Source organism: Hermetia illucens, chromosome 2 (genome assembly GCF_905115235.1).
Source record: "Hermetia illucens chromosome 2, iHerIll2.2.curated.20191125, whole genome shotgun sequence".
Taxonomy (NCBI): Eukaryota; Metazoa; Arthropoda; class Insecta; order Diptera; family Stratiomyidae; genus Hermetia; species Hermetia illucens.
Genome location: NC_051850.1, coordinates 127,095,292 through 127,115,316, shown reverse-complemented (window position 1 = coordinate 127,115,316; position 20,025 = coordinate 127,095,292). Strand labels below are relative to the sequence as shown.

The window sequence follows — 20,025 nt, the reverse complement described above, 5'->3', positions numbered from 1 at the left end:
TTCTTCAAGTGCTGCTACATCGCAAGATGATATTGTGTCGCAAGGATTCCGCATTCCTCAATGAACGGGAGTTCCCCAACGTGCATACCAAATTCTTCCTCATGGTATATACGAGACAATTGATTCAGAATTAAGTCCAGTATGTTCGCAAATCTTCTGTAGATTCTCCTTGGTAATCCTGATCTAGGGATATATTCCATTGAACGAGTAGACAGGACCCATTTTCTTTGTTACGAAAAAAATCAAGGTAAGTAGTTTTGGGTCACATACCTGTCCCATTGCTTTAAGGAATAATCTTCACTTTTTGTAGTATTCTTACTTACTTTATTCACGTTTTAGATCAATTTGGAAAATCCTGACTATATTGCTTCAATCCTTAAGACAGTTTCCTCTTTGGCAAAACCTTCTCGCCTAGAGGCAGGTCGTTCTCGTTTTTCAATCTCCTAACTGAAATAATAGTTTGATTTTCTGTTGAGAGACACTCTGTTGGCATTTCTTCCGAAAAATAACTCCTTTCTCAAGTTATCAGAAGTGTATCAACAGCCAGTACGGGACGCCATTCGTTTGAATTTCCCTAACTCCAAAGTTGAGGAAAATGGAACGTTGGTGTAGAGAGTACTCAGATTCGTCTTTAGAGAAAACCTGACTTGAGGAGATCGAGCGGGAGTTTTTTCTATATGGTGGCTTTTTCTATGAAATAATTTAAAGAGCATTTAGATTCCACAAATGTCGCTGTCGTGGCCTCGGGTTTTTTCACAAAGATTCAACTTTATCAAAATCAGCTCAGTGAATCCTTGCAATATCACCCTTCATTTATCGCGGATCTATACCTTTGGGGAATCATATCCAGCTTTTCTCCCTCCTTATTAGCAGCGATGTTCGAGTGCCCTGGCACCCACAACAGGAGTGTTATGGATTTTCAGATTGACACACGGACGTATAATTGGTCGCCTTTTCACGTGAAAATATTGTCAATCCTAGCACCTTTATATATATAAATAGTTAGTTGATAGTTTCGTATGCTGCGGTTAGCGTGTCATATATTGTTCCTGCAACACTTAGGCGACCGAGCCATTGAATATGTGCCAGCAGTGTACATCCGATGAATTCCTTGTGGAAAGTCCCCTGGTTATGACACAACGTCAAAGCAATCAGAAGAATTTCTGATATTGTTACTGCATGTGATGCGTCTACGTTAGTTTGAAGTCGATATAAACTTCCAAACCCTTAACTGTTTGCATCAACTGGATATCTGCCCTTAATATGGTGGGTGCGTGTAACGGTGTTACCTAAAAATTCTAGTGAACATAATTAACTCCAGTTTTCCTTGTGTCCACTGTAAGTCCGCTACGGAGGTACCAACTGCGGATTATTTGCATAGTTGTATTCAAATGGCGACAAGCGTGCAAAAAATATTACAGCTCCTCCAGGAGCAAGATCTCTATTACCAGGATCCAATAATAGAGAAGGGAGAGAAGCCCTCCCTGTGTACAGCCGCTCAGACATCAATCTGTCTCTACCAGCCAGTATGTAAAGAATCGAACTGATTATTAGTGGATCCATTCCATACTGTTTGTGCAATGCGACATAGCAATATATATATATATATATATATATATTGCCATATATTATATGTCCCTTATAAGCCGATCTACTAGTCTTTCCGTGTCCGGATAGCTCAGTGGTTAGAGCACTAGGCTGTCATACGGAAGGTCGCGGTTCAAATCTCACTGGTGGCAGTGGAATTTGTATCGTGATTTGACGTCGGATACCAGTCGACTCAGCTGTGAATGAGTACCTGAGTCAAATCAGGGTAATAATCTCGGGGGAGAGCAATGCTGACCACATTGCCTCCTAGTGTACCGTTACGGTCTTGAATGAAGTGCTCTAACACACTTCAAGGCCCTGATCCAATATGGATTGTTGCGCCAACGATTATTATTATTAATAGTCTTTCCAGTCAGTTTAGTAGAAATGAAGTAAGACTGGTCGGTCGGAAGCTTTCTGATCCCGTGTATGTGAATTGTCCTGGTTTGGGGAAAAATATCACCTTTATATCATGTTAGGTGTTTGGAATATAAGCGTGTACCAGGCATGTGTGGTGTTTCGAAAGCGTAGACCTAGGGCAGCCATTCTTCTATTATAAGAATAGAAATGGTACCACTCGGGATGGCAGAATTGTATCTATGGAACAAGTTGTATGATTGATTCAGTCAAGTGACAATATTCTGCATTCCAAAGTTTAGTCTCTCGGTTGAGGACTGTGAGCGGCTGGCCGACCCTAAGCTGATATTTTACATACTATTTGGGAAGTTCACTTAGAACGAATAGTTTGTCGTTTCTTCTGCGCCATTCTCGCTCTGTAAAAATAAGTTGCCCAGCTGTTGGCTGCGTTCTTTGACAGGGCTCCGCTTCAACTTCCTGGCCACCTTAAGTGAATTAGTTTCTTTACAGAAATAACTCCATGATGATCGTATCTGCTTTAGGACTCTCTATACCTCCTTCTGCTAATTCCATGCAACATCTAAATCGGACTTCTGAGCTCGGTTGGAGAATGCTCCTGCCGTTCTCCTCTATTTTTTCTAAATCCAAGTTCCATTTAAATTTGCCAACGATACCTAACGATAGCGCTATATATATTCTTCACGACCGGCTTTAGTTCTATAAAGACTCCAAATCAAAGAATTCAATACCAACGCTTTTTAGAACTGCTTTTTCCCCGAGTACGAATCAGAGACAAAGAATAATGTTTCTTTTTGGGTGAACTATGCTTTGGATCATTCACCCTTTTTTTGACTTTTATATAGTTGTTTTAGTTTTCGATTCTTGGATTCTTCTATTCATTCCGATATTGAAAATTTTGTTGACTGGAGCGGGGGCGACACTGATCATTCGAATTTCAACTATCGAAGTCAAGATTCTTACTAGTGGTAACCCATAGGCCAGAGTCTTCTCTTAAATGAATGAACCAGTACGGTCCAACTTACTAGACTCGCGCTTAAAATTGGCTAGGTACGAACACACTCAGATTCGGACATGTGTATGACTATTTCCATACCCCTAGCACTCCCTCATTCGCACAAAGTGATGTGTCTCTTTAGCGACTTGGAATCGCATTGGATGACTACATACACGTTCTAAATGCTATTATTTATCAGAAAAAAATATTTTCTGAAGATCTGCTTCCATTTTTGCCAAAACCCTGAACAGGACTCCATCTTATCGGGATGGCTTAACATATTGTACTCAAATTTCAGCGCTACGTAACCCTCATGCTGCGGCTTCTCTAGCAGTATCTTCATTTATCTCTCCATTCATACGTTTCCTGCTGGGTCGCTGGCCGAATGTCTACCAACCATGAGTTGATCGCTTGATCGCTTGGGTTAAAAAAAAGGGTCATGTACTTTATTTTGATAGAACGCCTTAATGGTGTCACTTTTATCCCCGAGAAGCCCTTAGTCAATAATCATACCAAACCCTCCGTAAAAGTAAAAACAATAGACCAAACTTTGAACTATCTCTCTCTTGATTCTCCTTCTATTGGTTGGAGTATTTTGCTCATCATTGTCTGGTTATTCTAACCGACAAAATGGAACTTTTTGTCCTCAGATGAATCAACATCTACCATCACTTCTCGCAATAGTTCATTGTCATATTGCACTTTATGGAAAGAAAATGCGTTGTAGATCTCATGCGCCAAAATGGAAAGTCTCTTTGGAGCATCTTCCAATTTGTGATACCAGAAAACTTTAGCCCTGGAAATGGCTTTTCCTTGCCGATAGCATGATTTGTTCGAGTCGGGATCGGCTTTCGAATGGTTGAAGCCTAGCTGCTAAACTTGAACTTTTTTAAAATATAGGCAGACTTCTACTAGCCGCAAGGTGAATTCTTCTTCCATTTGAATTGTGAGAAGACTTCAAGAATATCTAGAAAGTGTTCCTCGACCCGGTCCCAATTCGATTAGTTGAAAGAGAGAAGACGATCCCTTTTTACCGCTTTTCTAGAAACTAAACTGCAGCCAGTTCGGTGTGATAAAGTATTAACCTTCCCAGAAACCACTTGGGTTTTTGAAAACGTTTCGCATATAATTTGTATTTCGCGCCAAATCGAGACTGCTTTGTCAAGTTGAATTTCACTAGGTACTAAAGAATGAGAAGTACAATATGACGGAGAGCATAATTATGGCAGAGTGCCTCAGGAAGGAGGAAGAGCCTCAGGAAGAAACGATCTTCTTTTTAACACCACTTGCTCAGTCTTTTAAAAACATTCGCCTTGTAGAAAGTTAGCTGGCTTCTCCTGAAGACACAAACTCCTTGTGAGTGACATCTCCGAGGCCAAAAAAATGCAAATGTCATTATTTTTACTTTTGACTTGCTCATTGCTGCCACCGGAAAGTTAATTGATGATCATCTTCTGCTTGGGTCATCCACCAGTACAGCTTAGAACATATCTTTTGCATGAGGTTTTTCGTGATGACGGTCTCCTTCTTTCCTATAACTCTAAAATTTACTCGAGAGTTCAACATACCACTCGTATCACATTTCGGTAGTATGATTGGCTAATATTGTTCCAAAGCGGCGACTGTCAGCCCCTCTTGCCAACCCTCCTTAAATAAATTAGTAAAAGTAGTCCAAGGGCGCATCGACACAAAGTTATCTCAGGATAAAATCACTTGCATTTTTATTAAAGAGAAGGTATGTTTGTATTCCTCTGGTAATGGAGTTTGTCAAATCAACCTCCTGCGGAGTTTCATATACACATATATATCTTTAACTGTCTAACAAATTTATAATCACAAACCGTTCACTTAGTAATATTTTTTAGTACTATCGCGCACAGTTACTTTGTGCTGTATCATCCTTTGCATGGTTTAGCCCGAATGTTTGTAGCATTAGCTGGAGTGCATGTGCATGCTGATTAGTTTGTTAATTAAGATCAGAAGGAATATGAAAAATAACGAGTACCGGAGTAGCACACCAGAACACACACTAAACACAACATATCCTCCTACCTACACGTGTGTACATCCTCATACAGTTATAAGCCTTTTTGAAATAGCAACGTAAAACGAGTGAAGCTTTTTGCTTAATTGAACGATAAATGCTTTCTGTACTACGAATCGTATTGCATCATCCTCTTCTGTCCAATAAAAGTCATGTTTGTGTAATCCAGTTGAAAAAATCCCCTCCCAAATGCTAACCAGATTATAAATAATTTTTCGAGTTAACCATCCTGCTATGGTCTAATTTGAACCTCGCAAGCTCTCTAAATAATATTTTTGATTAATAAAAGTTTGCTTAGTACTCTGGCCATACAGTGATTTTGAATTAAGGAGAGTTTTGATTGATTTCGAATGGAAACCAGCTTTCGCAATTCCCCCGCCAGTGTATAAATTCTCGAGTTTATTTCGTTTTGATTTCGTAATTTCTCAGTATTTATTTTCGATCAGAAAAATGTAAATATCAACTCATGTTCATGATAACAATAGCATTTGAGTATGTAGTCCATTTCTGGCTTGCTCCACTTTTCTTCTCTTTCTATGTTAAATATTTAGTTGGCATTTTCTAGAGGTGTAATAATAATTTTTTGATATCGATCAAATGTGAGAGAAAAGAAGATGATGAAGATATAAATTTGGCCCAACGTAGACCCACGGCGTGGTGTGCATAGCATACAACAATAATATGTTTTGTTGTGACAAGGTCCTTGCTAAGTTGAATATATTGGATAAGAAGCCCCTAACCTAAATGCTTATGGCTTAATCCCCGCATTAGTTAGTTACGCATATATGAAAGTATTAAATAACAAAAGGTTGGTCGAAGAACTGCTTTCCCCTAAAATTTAGATAATCCGCTTGCTAACCGAGCTTCAATCCCGATTGACGAAAATTTATTATTGTTGTTCGAAAGCTTTTACATTTGCGCTTTGTATTGAAGTAATTGAAATTAGAAAGTAAATTTTTTATGATAATTTCTTACAGTGGTGATCAACATGTGCTGCTTCTGCTTAATGGCTTTTATGCTTCCCCCCAAATAAACCACTAGCAACATCATTACGAATATGATTTCCACTTTGTATTGAAACTATTTAGTTTGGTATATGTTCGTAATTTAATATGACAATTTATCAACCCTCATCCCCTATTCTTAGTCTGAAGCAAATACAATGGAAAGATAAAGAAATCTTGCAACGTACGTTAGACAATTCTGATTGGCAGTTATATCTGAAAGTTTGTAGAATCAATTATAATTTAATTTAAAAAAAAAATGAAGCTAGCACTGGATTCGGTATGGCATAAGTTTAATAGTATTTCGATTTTATTTCTAATTAAATTTTTATCATTTTGTAAGTACGAATAGTCTAGCGTTCCAAAAAGCAGGCCCTTCAAAGTGGTGTTTTAATTTCTATCAAAATAATATATATTTGAAAGGAGTAGTACTGGAAAAAAAATAAATTGGAGATAACAATGATTTTTTTTAACGGAACATTTGTCATTAGGTTCGTGTCAAATGCTTGCAGCGAAGGTCTATAAAACCAAGCAACCCTTTATCTTTTGTCAATATGAAATGGTGGATTGGGATCCAATTAAAATGAGCATCATTGTTACCGTAACCGAATATAATTAATGTCAGAATTTCACACACCTCTTGATTAATTACTTTGCTTTTCTTCGATAAATTTCTAATTATTATACCACTGTATCTACCTAGACCCATATTATTAACTGGTGTATTGAAATTGAGATGGGTTGTTTAAAATTATTTTATTAGAATAGAACTGCAATACTATATTGTCTCCCTCGCAATAATTTCCCTAGGATGCCATACATCAAGATAGCTCAATTTATGCTTTCTGAAATACTGCAATAACTGGGGAACATTTGGCTGGTCAGCTATGGTAGTTTGAACATTTTTGAATATCTCGAAACGACAACAGGAAAGAAAAAGTTACTTTAGCGCTGGGTTTCTGGTTTGTATTTAAACATCCAAGACTTATCTACCCGCAATTATATGTTTTGAGGTAGAAGATATTTCGTGTCGTTTCGATAGTGTTAAGGCTCCTTTCTCTCCTGAGGTTCTACTTATTAGTGGAAGAACCACTTTGAGTAGTAAACGATGATCTGAACACAGAGGACTCCAGATTTTCATTCGTCCTAGGTTCCTAGCTACGTATTTTATCTTCAATTGACTCTTTTCCTACTGAAAATGGTGTTTTAGCTCAAATTGTTTAAACCAAAAAACTGGGCCCTTAGTAATCGGCTGTTTCTGCAGAGTTGCAAACGTTTTGCAAGAATTTCCTTTTTACTGTGCCGAAGTCTGAAATAAAATGTCGCAGACAACCTCAGCTAGAAATTGACATTATTTATTTTGAGAAATCGCTAGAAGAAACCACCTCACTAAAAACAATCTCATCTCCACGCATTCGACTGGCATTGGATTGAAAGCTACTTTAGCAGTCTCATTATTTCATTTTATCATAAACGGTGCAACCTAAGCCCTGCCTTAGTAGGCTCCAGACATCCCGGTTTTGCACTGCGTTCATCAATTCCTAAAAGTTGTTCGGTGTTCTAGCTACATGTAATCTAGGCTAGAATTGGCTCACTAGCTTATATTCATGGCGGCCTCACTCATTTTGATAAAGTTTCAACTCACATTAGAATCGAAAATTTACATTACTTAAACTATCTTTCCTAATTTACCAGAAAACTATTTAGATACAATCTGTGGAAAAAAAAATGATGAGGTGGTGAAAGTTTCCCGAACGGCCAGTCAAGTTAAATCGTGAACATTGCTTTGAGACTATGTCTTCCTACTCTATCTTCAGGTGTGTTGGGAAATTTTATCTTGATCTTAAAAGGGTAACATGCATTTGGAGTGGGAGCTTAAAAGCCGCTACAGGACATAATCTAGAGTTTTGTGGAAGACTAATCGGAGTGGATTTCTATGAGAAACCACGGCAGAATTCAGATCGACAGGTTCAAAAAGGCAGCATTCTTCCGAGTATCATCCTCCTGCCCCCCTCAGGAGATCTTACATTATTTCTTTTACCTACAAGCATATATTCGAATTGAAAATGAAGTTGATGACTTTACAAATATTAAGGAGGCAAAGCATAGAGGCAGGGATTTCTAGACCACACCTACTGAAGAGGTCTTTTTGGTACAGCCAGCTGTGAATCCTTCAAAAACCATCACATGAAACTGGAGACGTGCACAATTGGCGTTTCGGAAATCTGCCCATACGTCCTAAACCACAACTGTGTAAAACTTCAATCGTTCACTACGCAGTAATCGCGGTAATCAATTACTACATATGCTGCTGTGGCTAACGCTCGCCTCTCCCTTTCTGCGATACGGACTTCATTCTCGATCCATCTACGACTTTAACATGTGATCCGTCTGGAAACGCACGCTTGAAATGTTGGTCCCCTACGATCTGCGTCTTCTTCTTGGTCTCGGCTAGCTAGACTTCCTAGAAACTCGTCATAGGCAAATTAATAGGTATAAATACTTACATAAGCCGGCATTAGCTAGTAACTACAGCCTCCTCGGTGACGATTTACGCATCTACCGATGATAGCAATCAGCTTATATGTCCCTTTCATTGAGCTATACTGTAGAAGCTCCTCTTTAGTTAGTCTTTTTAATTTCCACGTCATCATCGGCCGTAATTCTTCAGACATAGATTTGCGGCATCTTTTCAAACATACCTACCGTCAACAAAGAAGTTACGCCCACTGGGAACAACACGACACGCCAGATTGGCTCATGCCTACTGGAAACGACACGGCAGAATATTGTCTAGTGCATCTGTAAGGTATACGTATTGAAACCACTATTATTAACTTATGTTTGGGGAGGCAAATGTCTCTGGCTGCATCAAGCAATAACAACTATGCTTACTTCGGATCTTAGATAGGCAAATGTTTGTGTCTATTGCAGACAAACCTCGATGTCTGTGGCAGGAAAATCTCTGTCTCGGATAAATTACTGTTTCAAACAAACATCTGTGCTTGTGTGTGGTAAATGTTTGCGTCTGTTCCAGATATCAGACAAACAAATATTTGTTTCATATAAAGTATTTTTCTGTATTAGACAAATGTTTCAAATTTGTCTCAGGCAGAAGGCATACATAAGCCAGACAAACGTCTAAGTCCGCCTCTGACATCAGACGGACAATTGTCTGTGCCTGTGTCAGACAAATGTCTCAATGCCTCAACCAATTGCTTGTTTCGGAGGGAGTGTGTTTCTATATCAGACAAATATCCGGAACGGATTCAGACATCAGACAATCTGCATTAGGAAACAGGTAGACAGATAAATGTGTCTCAACCAGACAGGTAATTTCTGGTACAGAAACCACTTTGTCCGAAATGGGCATTTAACTGAGGCAGACATTTGCTTGCCTGATGTCTGAGGCAGACTAAGCCATTTATCTGACTAATGTCTATGGAATGCCTGTGTTAAACATTTGTGTCTCGTCGGAGATCATCCAAAAACCACTAATCACCCTTGGGGCACATATCCTACAAGAACGCGACAGTTTCTTTTTTAATTTGCTTGATAAATAACGCAACAACCCACAAGGGAGCGGCATAAAGCAAGACTGAAGTAATGATAGGAGAAAGCAATGCTCTGTTTTTTGTTCGTAGAGGTGTAGAAATCTTCGAAAGGCACCTCCGCTCTAGCTCTGCGCAGCAGAGAAATCAAACTCATTAAAAACTATCCCCGATCATTCTAGTCCCAACGTTACGAGAGCACCATTTAGGTATTATTTCACCGGGTTGGATGGCCTTTAGGCACTCGAGCTAGTGCTCTGTTCTGATTTTCTTTTTCGTCATGGCTTTACCAGCTCGTCCCATGTGTCTATAATTGCGGAAATAACAGTAAGCCAATCCTCCTTCAACCTCAGCGTCTCCGCAATTATATTCTTCGGGCTCACGCTCCTTCCTATTGTTTGATTCAGATTCCTTCTCTCCATCGCAAATTTTGAGCAGTGAAACATTGTATGCTCTGGATCCTCCGATATGTCACCGCACCCAGGAAGATTCGGCAAATCATCCAAGCCAAAGCTATGCAGATGCTTATAGCAATCAAATGAATGAGCCTGTGCTTCCAGCGCTCCGTCATAGACACGTCCCATCTGCGTTTAAAGAGATATTATATGACTTTGACCACATTCCTGGATTTTATGTTAACTTCCATATGTCTTGCATGGTACAGCACGCACATTTCTTTCGCCAGAACGTTGCATTTTTCCAACTCTGCCCTGGTACCAGCTGGCTTTTGGCACGAATGTTCGAGGTGCTCGTTAAAGCTCAGTTTGGAATCAATCATCAATCCCAGATTTTCGTTAGCCGGCCTCGAGACAATCGTATGTCCACCGAATTCCATATTCACAGTGTTCTTCTTTCTACTGTTCGCAATTAAGCCCGTTGCCGAACAAGCACATAATTATACATGACATTGGTACCATCGCGTACTAGAGAGTGATCGCTGTTAGTAATTCTCTTGTCAAATATCAGAGAACACCTATATCAGGCAACGTTCCTTTAATTCGACTCCACTTGGCGGGGTTGGTTGAATTTTTGACATGAAATGCTAACACGATGCAGCAACCGCCAGAGCTCAGTGCATCTTTCGCCAGATTCGTCACTATGCTTATGGCACTCATTGCGCAGTGGGCATACCGAAACCCATACTGGGGCTCGCTTTCGATAATGCGTAGCAGTCTATAATAAGTGAATTTTTCAATCACCTTCCCCATTGTATCCAAAAAGCAGATCGGGCGTTATGATGCTGCATCTGCGGGCCAATTATTGTGCTTAGAAAACAGCATCTATTTTTGCTTTTCGTCCTTCCTTACTTGTTTTCGATATGTCTGGAAGGTACTGCCAAAAAGTACGGGCATAATCTTGTCTGTCAGCTAAAACGCTCCGTATAGGATTTGAATTCTGATGACCAACTCTTTGATGAACGACTAGTTTATCGAGTTGAATGCATTCTTCGCATACAACGTGTTAGCAGCAATTCTGTTCTGAATTCTTCCAATTGTATCCATACTATACTGGACGATATGAAAAAGGATATCCTGATCGTTTGTTTCAAAACCTAACGAATATCCCTCCCCCGAGGCATTTTTGTACGGTATAAACATATCCGACCATGGGGATTGCAGCTTTCACAGCCTTGTTTGGATGCCATCACGACTTTGTGCTTTCTTGTCGCTAATTTTCCTTTGAATTGAACAGCGAAGATGCCCATCAGGGCCACCCTAAGTTAAGGTATGCGTGCAGTACACCTTTCATTTTCATTTGAGGGTAAGTTAGATATATCTAACATTAGCAGGTAACCTACTGTAAAAATGATCACTTTTGCTGTAAGATATTAGGACGACATTACATGGGTAGGGCGGAAGGCATTTGGATGCTGGTGTTGTATTCATAACCAGAACGAAGAGGACCTCGACGAGTCCCTTTAGCACTAGATGTTGCGCTAGTGAATATGGGGGGGGAGTGTGTGTCCTCCTTTCTCCGGCACGGCAATATAAAGAAAGTGGTTTTAATTGAAATATTTCTCGATTACTGATATTGTCACAGCTCTTGACAAACGTGACTTGGATAACTATAATTTTGAAGGAGGTGTAAGGGGATTTAAAATTGCTTCTTTCCTTCCTTATTGAAGCTGTTGCCGCGTCGCTAATTGGATGCTGTTTTCTTCTCCTCGATAGAGCGTAGATTCAGGTCCTATTATTTTTTTCAGCTTAATTGACTCTTCAATTTCTGTGAAACTGGGAACCAAGCTAAGCATTTGAGGTCCATGAGATACCGACTGAACTGCTAAATTTGATTTTGTAAAACTCTCCAAATTTATCCAACAGATTTTGTAAAACATTCCAAGTTAATGTAATAGTCAATCTGGAATATGCTATCAAAAATAAACCATTCAACTCTGGGGGCAATTTGCTTAAGTCAGGTTGTGATTATTGTTTTCACACTGCGTAAAATTCGCACCCATGTGGTATTTGCGAATATATACAAAAGGAGCGCTAATTTCGATCACATTGCTCCCAGAGCAGAGATGAGACATGGTTTAATTAGTTGCCTCTACACTGGAAGAAATATGGATTTCCACGTAAAAATTGCTGAACAACTTATGTGATTGGGTACAGTCGTTTCCGTTAACGATGACACTAAACTCATTGTTCTTTGCAAATAAACAACACTTAATACGCCTCCACTATTCTCCGAAATTTAGCAAGGATGCTATTTCCACATCGCTCATGAAAAATAACTCCCACTACTACTCAAGAACTGCAAATTTTCACCACTTTGTGTTGGTCATGCCTGAGAAATAGTCAAGTCGACAAAGGGGTTGGATACTCATGAGTGTATTGACTGGAAAGTAGAAGTGGTTTTGTTAGGTCACATATTAACGTTGGTTATACCTGGGAGTGGAATGCACTATCCCAGTCTGGTGCTATGTTGCACATTCGGGATTATGACCATCGTGAAGTACCGTGAACAGAACTTTAATCTAAGGACTTTTTAAGATCATTACTGCCTTTTATCGTGCTCCGTATTCGACTTTGACAATGTACTCTTTATTCAAATTCTTCTAGTGTTCGCAACTCATTTCGAGAGGTAGTTTCGTAGTCAACATATTCTATGAATAGGGCGGGTGTAGTTCTAAACTATTCAAGTGAAGACTTACTACTAATTTTCTTTGTACTTTACTAGAATTAGCAAGAATAGCTTTTGGCCAAACCGCTTTTCTTTTATTAACTGAATAGAACGATGCGCTGTCAAATTGATCCTCACTTATCCAAGCTTTTGAACGTACCGTAGAAATCAGCTGAGATTCAGCGATAGGTCCATCTTTGGTGCCGCCGAAAGAGAACATTCCCGCAGCGAAGGTTGCGTTTGGTTCGAAAATCTAGTGAGCATTGAAGAGTTAGTCGAGCAGAGGCAATTCAAGGAAGGATTTTTCCTTTGTCTTGATTGTGCGGTTTTCCGCAACCTTGTATAACCAAATCACCAATGGAATTTGAACAATGCATTAATCTTCTTCAAACAAAAGTCTCACCATAGCGTTAAAGCTCTTACTGTACAAGACACTGATCTTGCCAGTCCTCATGTATTCCTTGGAGACTTGGGTCCTTAGCAAGAAAAATTGGGAAATCTTGGCCGCGTTCGAAAGAAGAATCCTCCGAGAATTTTTGGCCCCCTACATGAGGATGGACAATTCCATAGTCTACAAAACGACGAAATCTATGAGCGATACCATGACCGTCAGGTTGTGGATAAAATCCGGCTCAATAGCTTACGGCGGGCGGGTCATTTAATCTGTATGGATGAGGATGATCTAGCCCGGAAAGTCTATAAGGGCAATATCTATGGTAGGAAAAGAAGACGAGGCAGACCCTGCCTAAGATGGAGCGATGGCGTGGGCCAGGACGCCAGACAGCTTTTAGGGATATCGAATTGGTGGACCTCGGCGCAAAACCGGGATGTCTGGAGTTCCTTATTAAGGCAGGCCTAGACCGGATACCGGTTGTTGCGCCGTTGATGATGATGATGATGAAACAAAAGTTGAGGCCCAGTTCTACCATCTATACATCTTGAATGTTTATTAAGTTCATAATCTGATTCCAATAATGTCAAAGAAGGAATACTTCCAGCAATACTCCCTAACAAACTTTCGAAAAGCTCACTGAGAATTCATCTTAAAGGACGAATCTTTTAATGAAAGTACCTATTATCGCAAATTGGTGCAAGTTGTAATTACTAGCGCAAGTAATGCGTCATGTCACCTTTTGTGTAAACATTTGCTGTTCTATTTACTTTCTGTTTCACGAAAAGTCACTGTGAGTTACGTCAAGGCATTGAGCTGCATGTCAACTTGACCCCACAGTTAGAGTGTTTGCACCGTCAATATTTGCGTTGAGCTCTGGCACAACTTCCATTCCTACGTTGTCAAGTGGTTACAGTGATCTGTAACTCGACTCCCGTTATGTAATCTTTTGCAATTATTGGAATTAAAATCCCTTCTAGATTGTGAACACCAATGTCAATATAATGAGAAATTGAAGTTTCTCTGCAATTATTATGTGTCAAATATATCTGTTTTCTTAAAGGTTCCACAATTTGCTTACACTTCTTCAACTCAACAAAACAATAGTTGGGGGAGGTTAGTGAAATACATTAAGGCGACTCCAACCTCAGACAAACTGTCGACTAAAACTCCCACCTGTAGCGTCTAGAACACCAACCCAGAACCACGAACCCACTCTCTGAGGTCAAGTATATTCATTGCAGGTGTACATATCCTGTAAAATTGAGAATACCCGTGATCGATGAGTGGCTGGGCTAGGCTATAGTTAACCTCACCCCGTTGTAAACTAAACCGCAAGTTCTTTATGAGATGCGCAGTTCATCAAGCCTTCGATTCTCTTTCCCACCCTTCTGCCATGAGAGTGTGGGCTTTCTCTTGGCAAGCGACGGCTTCCTGATTTCCCCCGGCTTTTCTGAGGTACATAGACTGCCCCTTTATCATAGAGAACGATTGGAATAATTCCTGCTATTATCTTTACTGCTGGCTCCGAGTAGTTAGGTTAGGAAGATACAACTCGCAAAACTCCTTGTCATTGGACTTGTTTAAGGTTGTCGTACATATCTTTACTGACGGCACTAGCTTATAGCAGAAATATAAAGAAGGACGGAATAAACAAACAGATTTCAATATTGGCCATCATTTGAAAAAATAATATTCAAGCTGTAGCTTTGTCTGCAGTGTTCCGAATCTGCTCGAAAGAGCTCATCTCCATGTCTATCGAAATGCTGTGGTACTTCGTCGCCGACCTCTACTAGACTTCGATTTAACCGGCGTAAATAGTGAAAACTGTGAGAATCCTCTCCTTGATCAGGATCACCACTTCCGTTTTTTCTCCAGAGCTAGGACGAATCTGCTTATTCGCCGCCGCATCATCCCCAATGTGTGTGAGGTTGTTTCATTGTGCCGACAGCGACCGGTGCCACATCATCATCCACGTATCCGACCAGACGCGATCTATTAGGTGCTTTTAAGTCATAGCAGACTATCTTATGAGACGCTCGAAAGGTTCGAACCAAGGCCGCCTCCAAAATGAGATCCATTCTACGCTGCCCATTCAGGGTCCCATAAAGCAGTGCGCGGTTCTTTTAAAATAACTTTAGTTTGAACACAACTTTCATCATCATTAACGGCGCAATAAACGGTATCCGGTCTAAGCCTGCCTTAATACCGAGTTCCACCAATTCAATATTCCTAAAAGCTGTCTGGCGTCCTGACTTACGCCATCGCTCCATCTTAGGCAGGGCCTCCCTCCTCTTCTTTTTCTACCATACATATTGTCCTTATAGACTTTCGGGGCTGGGTCACCCTCATCCATACGGATTAAGTGACCCGCCAACCATAACCTATTGAGCCGGTTTTTATCCACAACCGGACCGGTCATGGTATCGCTTATAGATTTCGTCGTTATGTAGGCTAGGGAATCGTCCATCCTCATGTAGGAGGCCAAAAATTCTTCGGAGGATTCTTCTCTCGAACGCGACCAAGAGTTCGCAATTTTTCTTGCTAAGAACCCAAGTCTCCGAGGAATACATAAGGACTGGCAAGATCATTGTCGTGTACAGTAAGAGCTTTGACCCTATGGTGACACGTTTCGAGCGCAACAGTTTTTGTAAGCTGAAATGCTGAAGAATATGAAGAAGATTGGATAAGCAATAAGATGCTTCAGAGAGCCCGGCTATCAGGGTAGATTAAAAAACTACTCTGACTTATAACAACGTTCTTTAACTGTATTTTAGTACACGCATATAATAGATCAAACCCAGGGACATTTTCATCTTTGATTTTAAATAAGATAGTTTTCTGTTACCAATTGAACGAATATAATGCGACTATTTCTTGGAAAAAAAGCAATAGTTTAGTAAAAAGTACAAACTTATTTCGCGACTGACAATTTCACAAGAGTTATTTGTGATATGACTCTCAACTACCAAGAGTTCCAAAGCCCAAAATAGCTGTGAACTAGGCTCGTGAAAAACTTCCAAACTATATTTATTCGGATAATAACTTCTACTCCTTTCGAATATTGTACATGATTGACACCACTGTTTAAATTACCAACAACCTAAAACTTCATTTGTCTTATTTAATTTTGAAGCGCTTTTTCTATTAACAAACCTTAAGGAAACTAAAAGCTTCTTGCACACTGCTGAAAGAAAAACTATGCTTGGCCAAATATAATTTCTTTGTTTATGGAGAAAATTCATGAAAATTCTCTTTACTCCCAACCGTTTTTCCTAAAATCCGAATAATATTCATGGGGCTAACATGACCAATTCTCAATTTCCATCCACAAAACATCAGTTCCCCCTCGATGGGTTGTCGAACCAACGGATGTGAGTGTCGAAAGGAATCGTCACATTACGTTGCATTGTCAGGCACAAGGCGTTCCAACACCCACGATTCAATGGAAGAAGGCTACAGGTTTCGTCATTAACCAATAGGATGTAATTGATGAATATTAAATTTGTTGCGTTTGTATTTCAGGAAGTAAATCTGGTGACTACGAGGATGTAAGAGAGCGACCGTATACAAAATTGTTATCCAATGGTTCGCTTTTCCTCCAACATGTTAAAGAAGATCGCGAAGGATTCTATCTTTGTCAAGCGCACAATGGAATTGGAACTGGAATTGGGAAAGTAATACAACTAAAAGTTAACTGTAAGTATATAAATTAGCACACTGAGTTAATTAAATGTCAGTCTACCGTTATGGTGCTCCGAGAATGAACCCCATTTCTTCATTTCCATGCCATGCCAAGACCCCTAATTTTCCAAGAACCATTCACGGAAAAGATAAAAATTAAGATCATCTTTTTTTGGCTACAATTTTCTTGCTTTGAATAAATGTTGTATTTCGGGAACCAGTCGTCCCCTTCCCCGGTGTTTATGGATTAATATGTACAATGCGAATGTACTTATGAAACTAACTATGGTTTTCCTTATTGTTTTTGATTTCTCTCTTGGCTTAAAAGGTTTATTTGTTTGAAGGCTCATTTTTTGATGGCCGCAAAGTAAATTACATAAACGTTCATAACGTAAACGACCAAACCCCCAACAATCAAGGTTTAAAGATATAAGAAATTAGTTCTCACCCATTGAAAGAGTATTTTGAACGGTATTTCAAAAAGTTTTTACAATCTAAATTCTAACAGAATGTTAGTAACTTAATGGGGTCATCCCGTGTGTCGATCGCCGTTATAAAGCTCGTATTTATCGATCTGAATGACGTTTGAATGACTTCGCTAAAAGGACAAGAATTGAAGCCAAGGCCGTACATGTGTTTCTTCAAGAAACCTAAGGTTTATGGACTAGGTATAGCAGATTAATGGTCAGTTAAGGTTTTATGACTAAAAATCGTATTCTACTTTTTAAATGCGCTTTTCTCGAAATTGCATGTTGAAAATCGGCTGCCACCATAGCCCAAAATCTATCCAACGAAATAATTCCGATTGTTTCAGTAGTTTTTTTTTATTCGTTGAAAAGCCGTGAAAAAACAACAAAATTCGCAAAAAAAACTTTAACACGGCACCAAAAATTTAGCTTTTAATATTTCTTAATAATCCTAGTTTGCGGACTGTAGTTAAGTCTGTACGTTAAAATGCCCTCTAGCGTCGCAGCAGAAAAACACCTTTTTTTAGAGATGGATGTATAAATTGCCTCGTATTTCAATAACCAACAATCCAATCGGGGTGGAAAAAATATTATGTACACTCAAGATATTGGTAAATCCATGGTGAAAAATTCGTATTAATATCTTTATCCAGTTCTTCACACAAAATTTCTAAAAAAAGCCGAAAAAAAAACGGCCTTCACACGATAAATTCTTTTCGCAAACTCACCGACAAGTAATCATATTATTACAAAAACCATAACTCACCGATGCCCTCGGAATGTGATAACCAGCCATTTTACCTACCAATTGCCCATACTCTTCGCTAGGACCGATATCAAAACTAAAATCTGTCTTTTCACATGATTGTGAAAAGGATTTACTTCCACTTTTTATATGTATCGGGATCCCCTTGAACTTAACGCAAAATGATATCTTTCCGTGGATAATCAGGACTCCATAATTCCATTTTGTAACTGACCACATTACCTGCTAGTGTATGTTAAATTCATCATTATCATCAACGGTGCACCCGGTCTAGACTTGCCTTAACTCAAGATAGCCGAATTTTGCTTATACATTTCATCGTTAAAGAGGCTACGGAATCGTCCATCCTCATGTAGGGGGTCAAAGGTCTTCGGATGATTCTTCTCTACGTGGTCGAGAGTTGTATTGTACAGTAAGAACTTCGACTCCGCGGGGACGTTTCGAGGGGAGCAATTTTTGTAAGCTGAAATATGCAACCGTGCGTGGATTTTATCGTTATACCTGTTATCGGTTGTGATTTTCGGCCTTAGATAGAAGAAATTGATAACGGTTACCTGATTGTGGTCTCCAATCTTTATTGTTCTCGTTTGACCAGTGCCATTTGATTGATATGGCTACCATGTAGCTCGTCTTGTCTTTTTAAGGTTTTGTGTGAAACAAAACCTTATTAGAATCGAGACGGTGTCTGTCTGTCCGTCTGTCCGGCTGTCTGTCTGTCTGTCTGTCTGTCTGTCTGTCTATCTGTCTGTCACACCCGATTTATTCGGAAACGACTGGACAGATTGTCACGAAAATTGGTGAGAGTATGTAATCTGGTGATCCCTTTACATGCAGTAAGTGGCGCTATCTTGTGTTAAGTTTAAGGGGGGGCTCCCCATACATGTGAATGGAGGGTACAAATTTTTTTTTCACAGAATGTAGCCATGTAGGGTATCAAATGAAAGGTCTCAATTAGTACTTTTCGAATCTGGTTCAACATTTGATATTAGATGAAACATAGAGGAGTGAGGGTTCAAAATATGACCCACAAAAAGTGTAACAGGTCTCGTTCTCAGAACCTATCCAACCGAAAAATCTGAAAAAAATCACAGTGGTGCATCTCTACGAAATCTAGGCCTCAAAATATATCCGGTTCCGATATCTGCACAAATAAAGTTAATAATAGTATATTTCCACATTTTAGAAATTTACCCGACACCCCCCCTTATGTTCATCCCAGAAGTACAAAATTTGGCATGCGTGTAATGAAGAACATAATGCACAGTTTGGTCAAGTTTGAAGAAAATCCAACAATTATTAATAAAGTTATAGTGGGTTAAACTTTACAATTTTTTGTGAATTTCGTGCACTCTACAACCTGCATGACGTCATCATCACATATTAATTCGTCAATACCACAAAGGAATGAGTTCTTATGAATTGGGTCGCAGAGAATTATTTTGTTTTAGTTTTTTAGTTATTTGTTAGCCAGACATGTGTGTATGTAGGTATATAATATATGCGTGCTAATGAACTTTGCGGGTAGTGCCTAATTCAAATAGATATAAGAAGTAAATCGGAAATATGGGTACGATCAATTTATATACGTGCATATATGTGTACAGTGTTCGGTAATAGGCAGTTTGTTTGTTTAGGGTGAGCGTGATATCTATGGCTGTAATATGTACGTATGTCTCGTAGTTTGGAAAAATATGAAGGATTATGTTGGATTTGTAGCTATATACGGACAGAAAAATGTGCGTCTCTTACATAAGATGAACACAGAACCTTTATACCCGAAACGCGAGCTTCCGGTATTCCGACTTGTTTAATGTTTAGATGGAAGTAGACTGCACATCTCCGTTTGTTCTTCCAATAATGTCAATATTGTCAGCATAAGCCAGTTGTTGGCTGAGGGATGCATGATAGGGCATCTTCTCGCCTTAGGCCATTGTTGATGTTGAATGACCTCGAGAGTGAACCTGCTACTTTTATCTGGTCTCGCACACTACCTAGGTCAGTCTTATCAATTTCGTCAGGATACCGAATTCTGCCAC

General features: G+C 39.5%; 1 protein-coding gene across 11 annotated transcripts in view; it reads left to right on the top strand.

Moving 5' to 3' along the window:
- LOC119649256 (Down syndrome cell adhesion molecule-like protein Dscam2) overlaps positions 1 to 20,025 on the top strand; it is a 252,363-nt gene that overhangs the window by 201,378 nt on the left and 30,960 nt on the right. For all 11 annotated transcript variants that reach the window (XM_038051338.1, XM_038051337.1, XM_038051330.1 and 8 more), the window contains exons 11-12: positions 16,415 to 16,534; positions 16,598 to 16,771. In XM_038051338.1, coding sequence (XP_037907266.1) covers positions 16,415 to 16,534; positions 16,598 to 16,771 — 294 coding nt within the window. The remainder of the gene's footprint in view (positions 1 to 16,414; positions 16,535 to 16,597; positions 16,772 to 20,025) is intronic.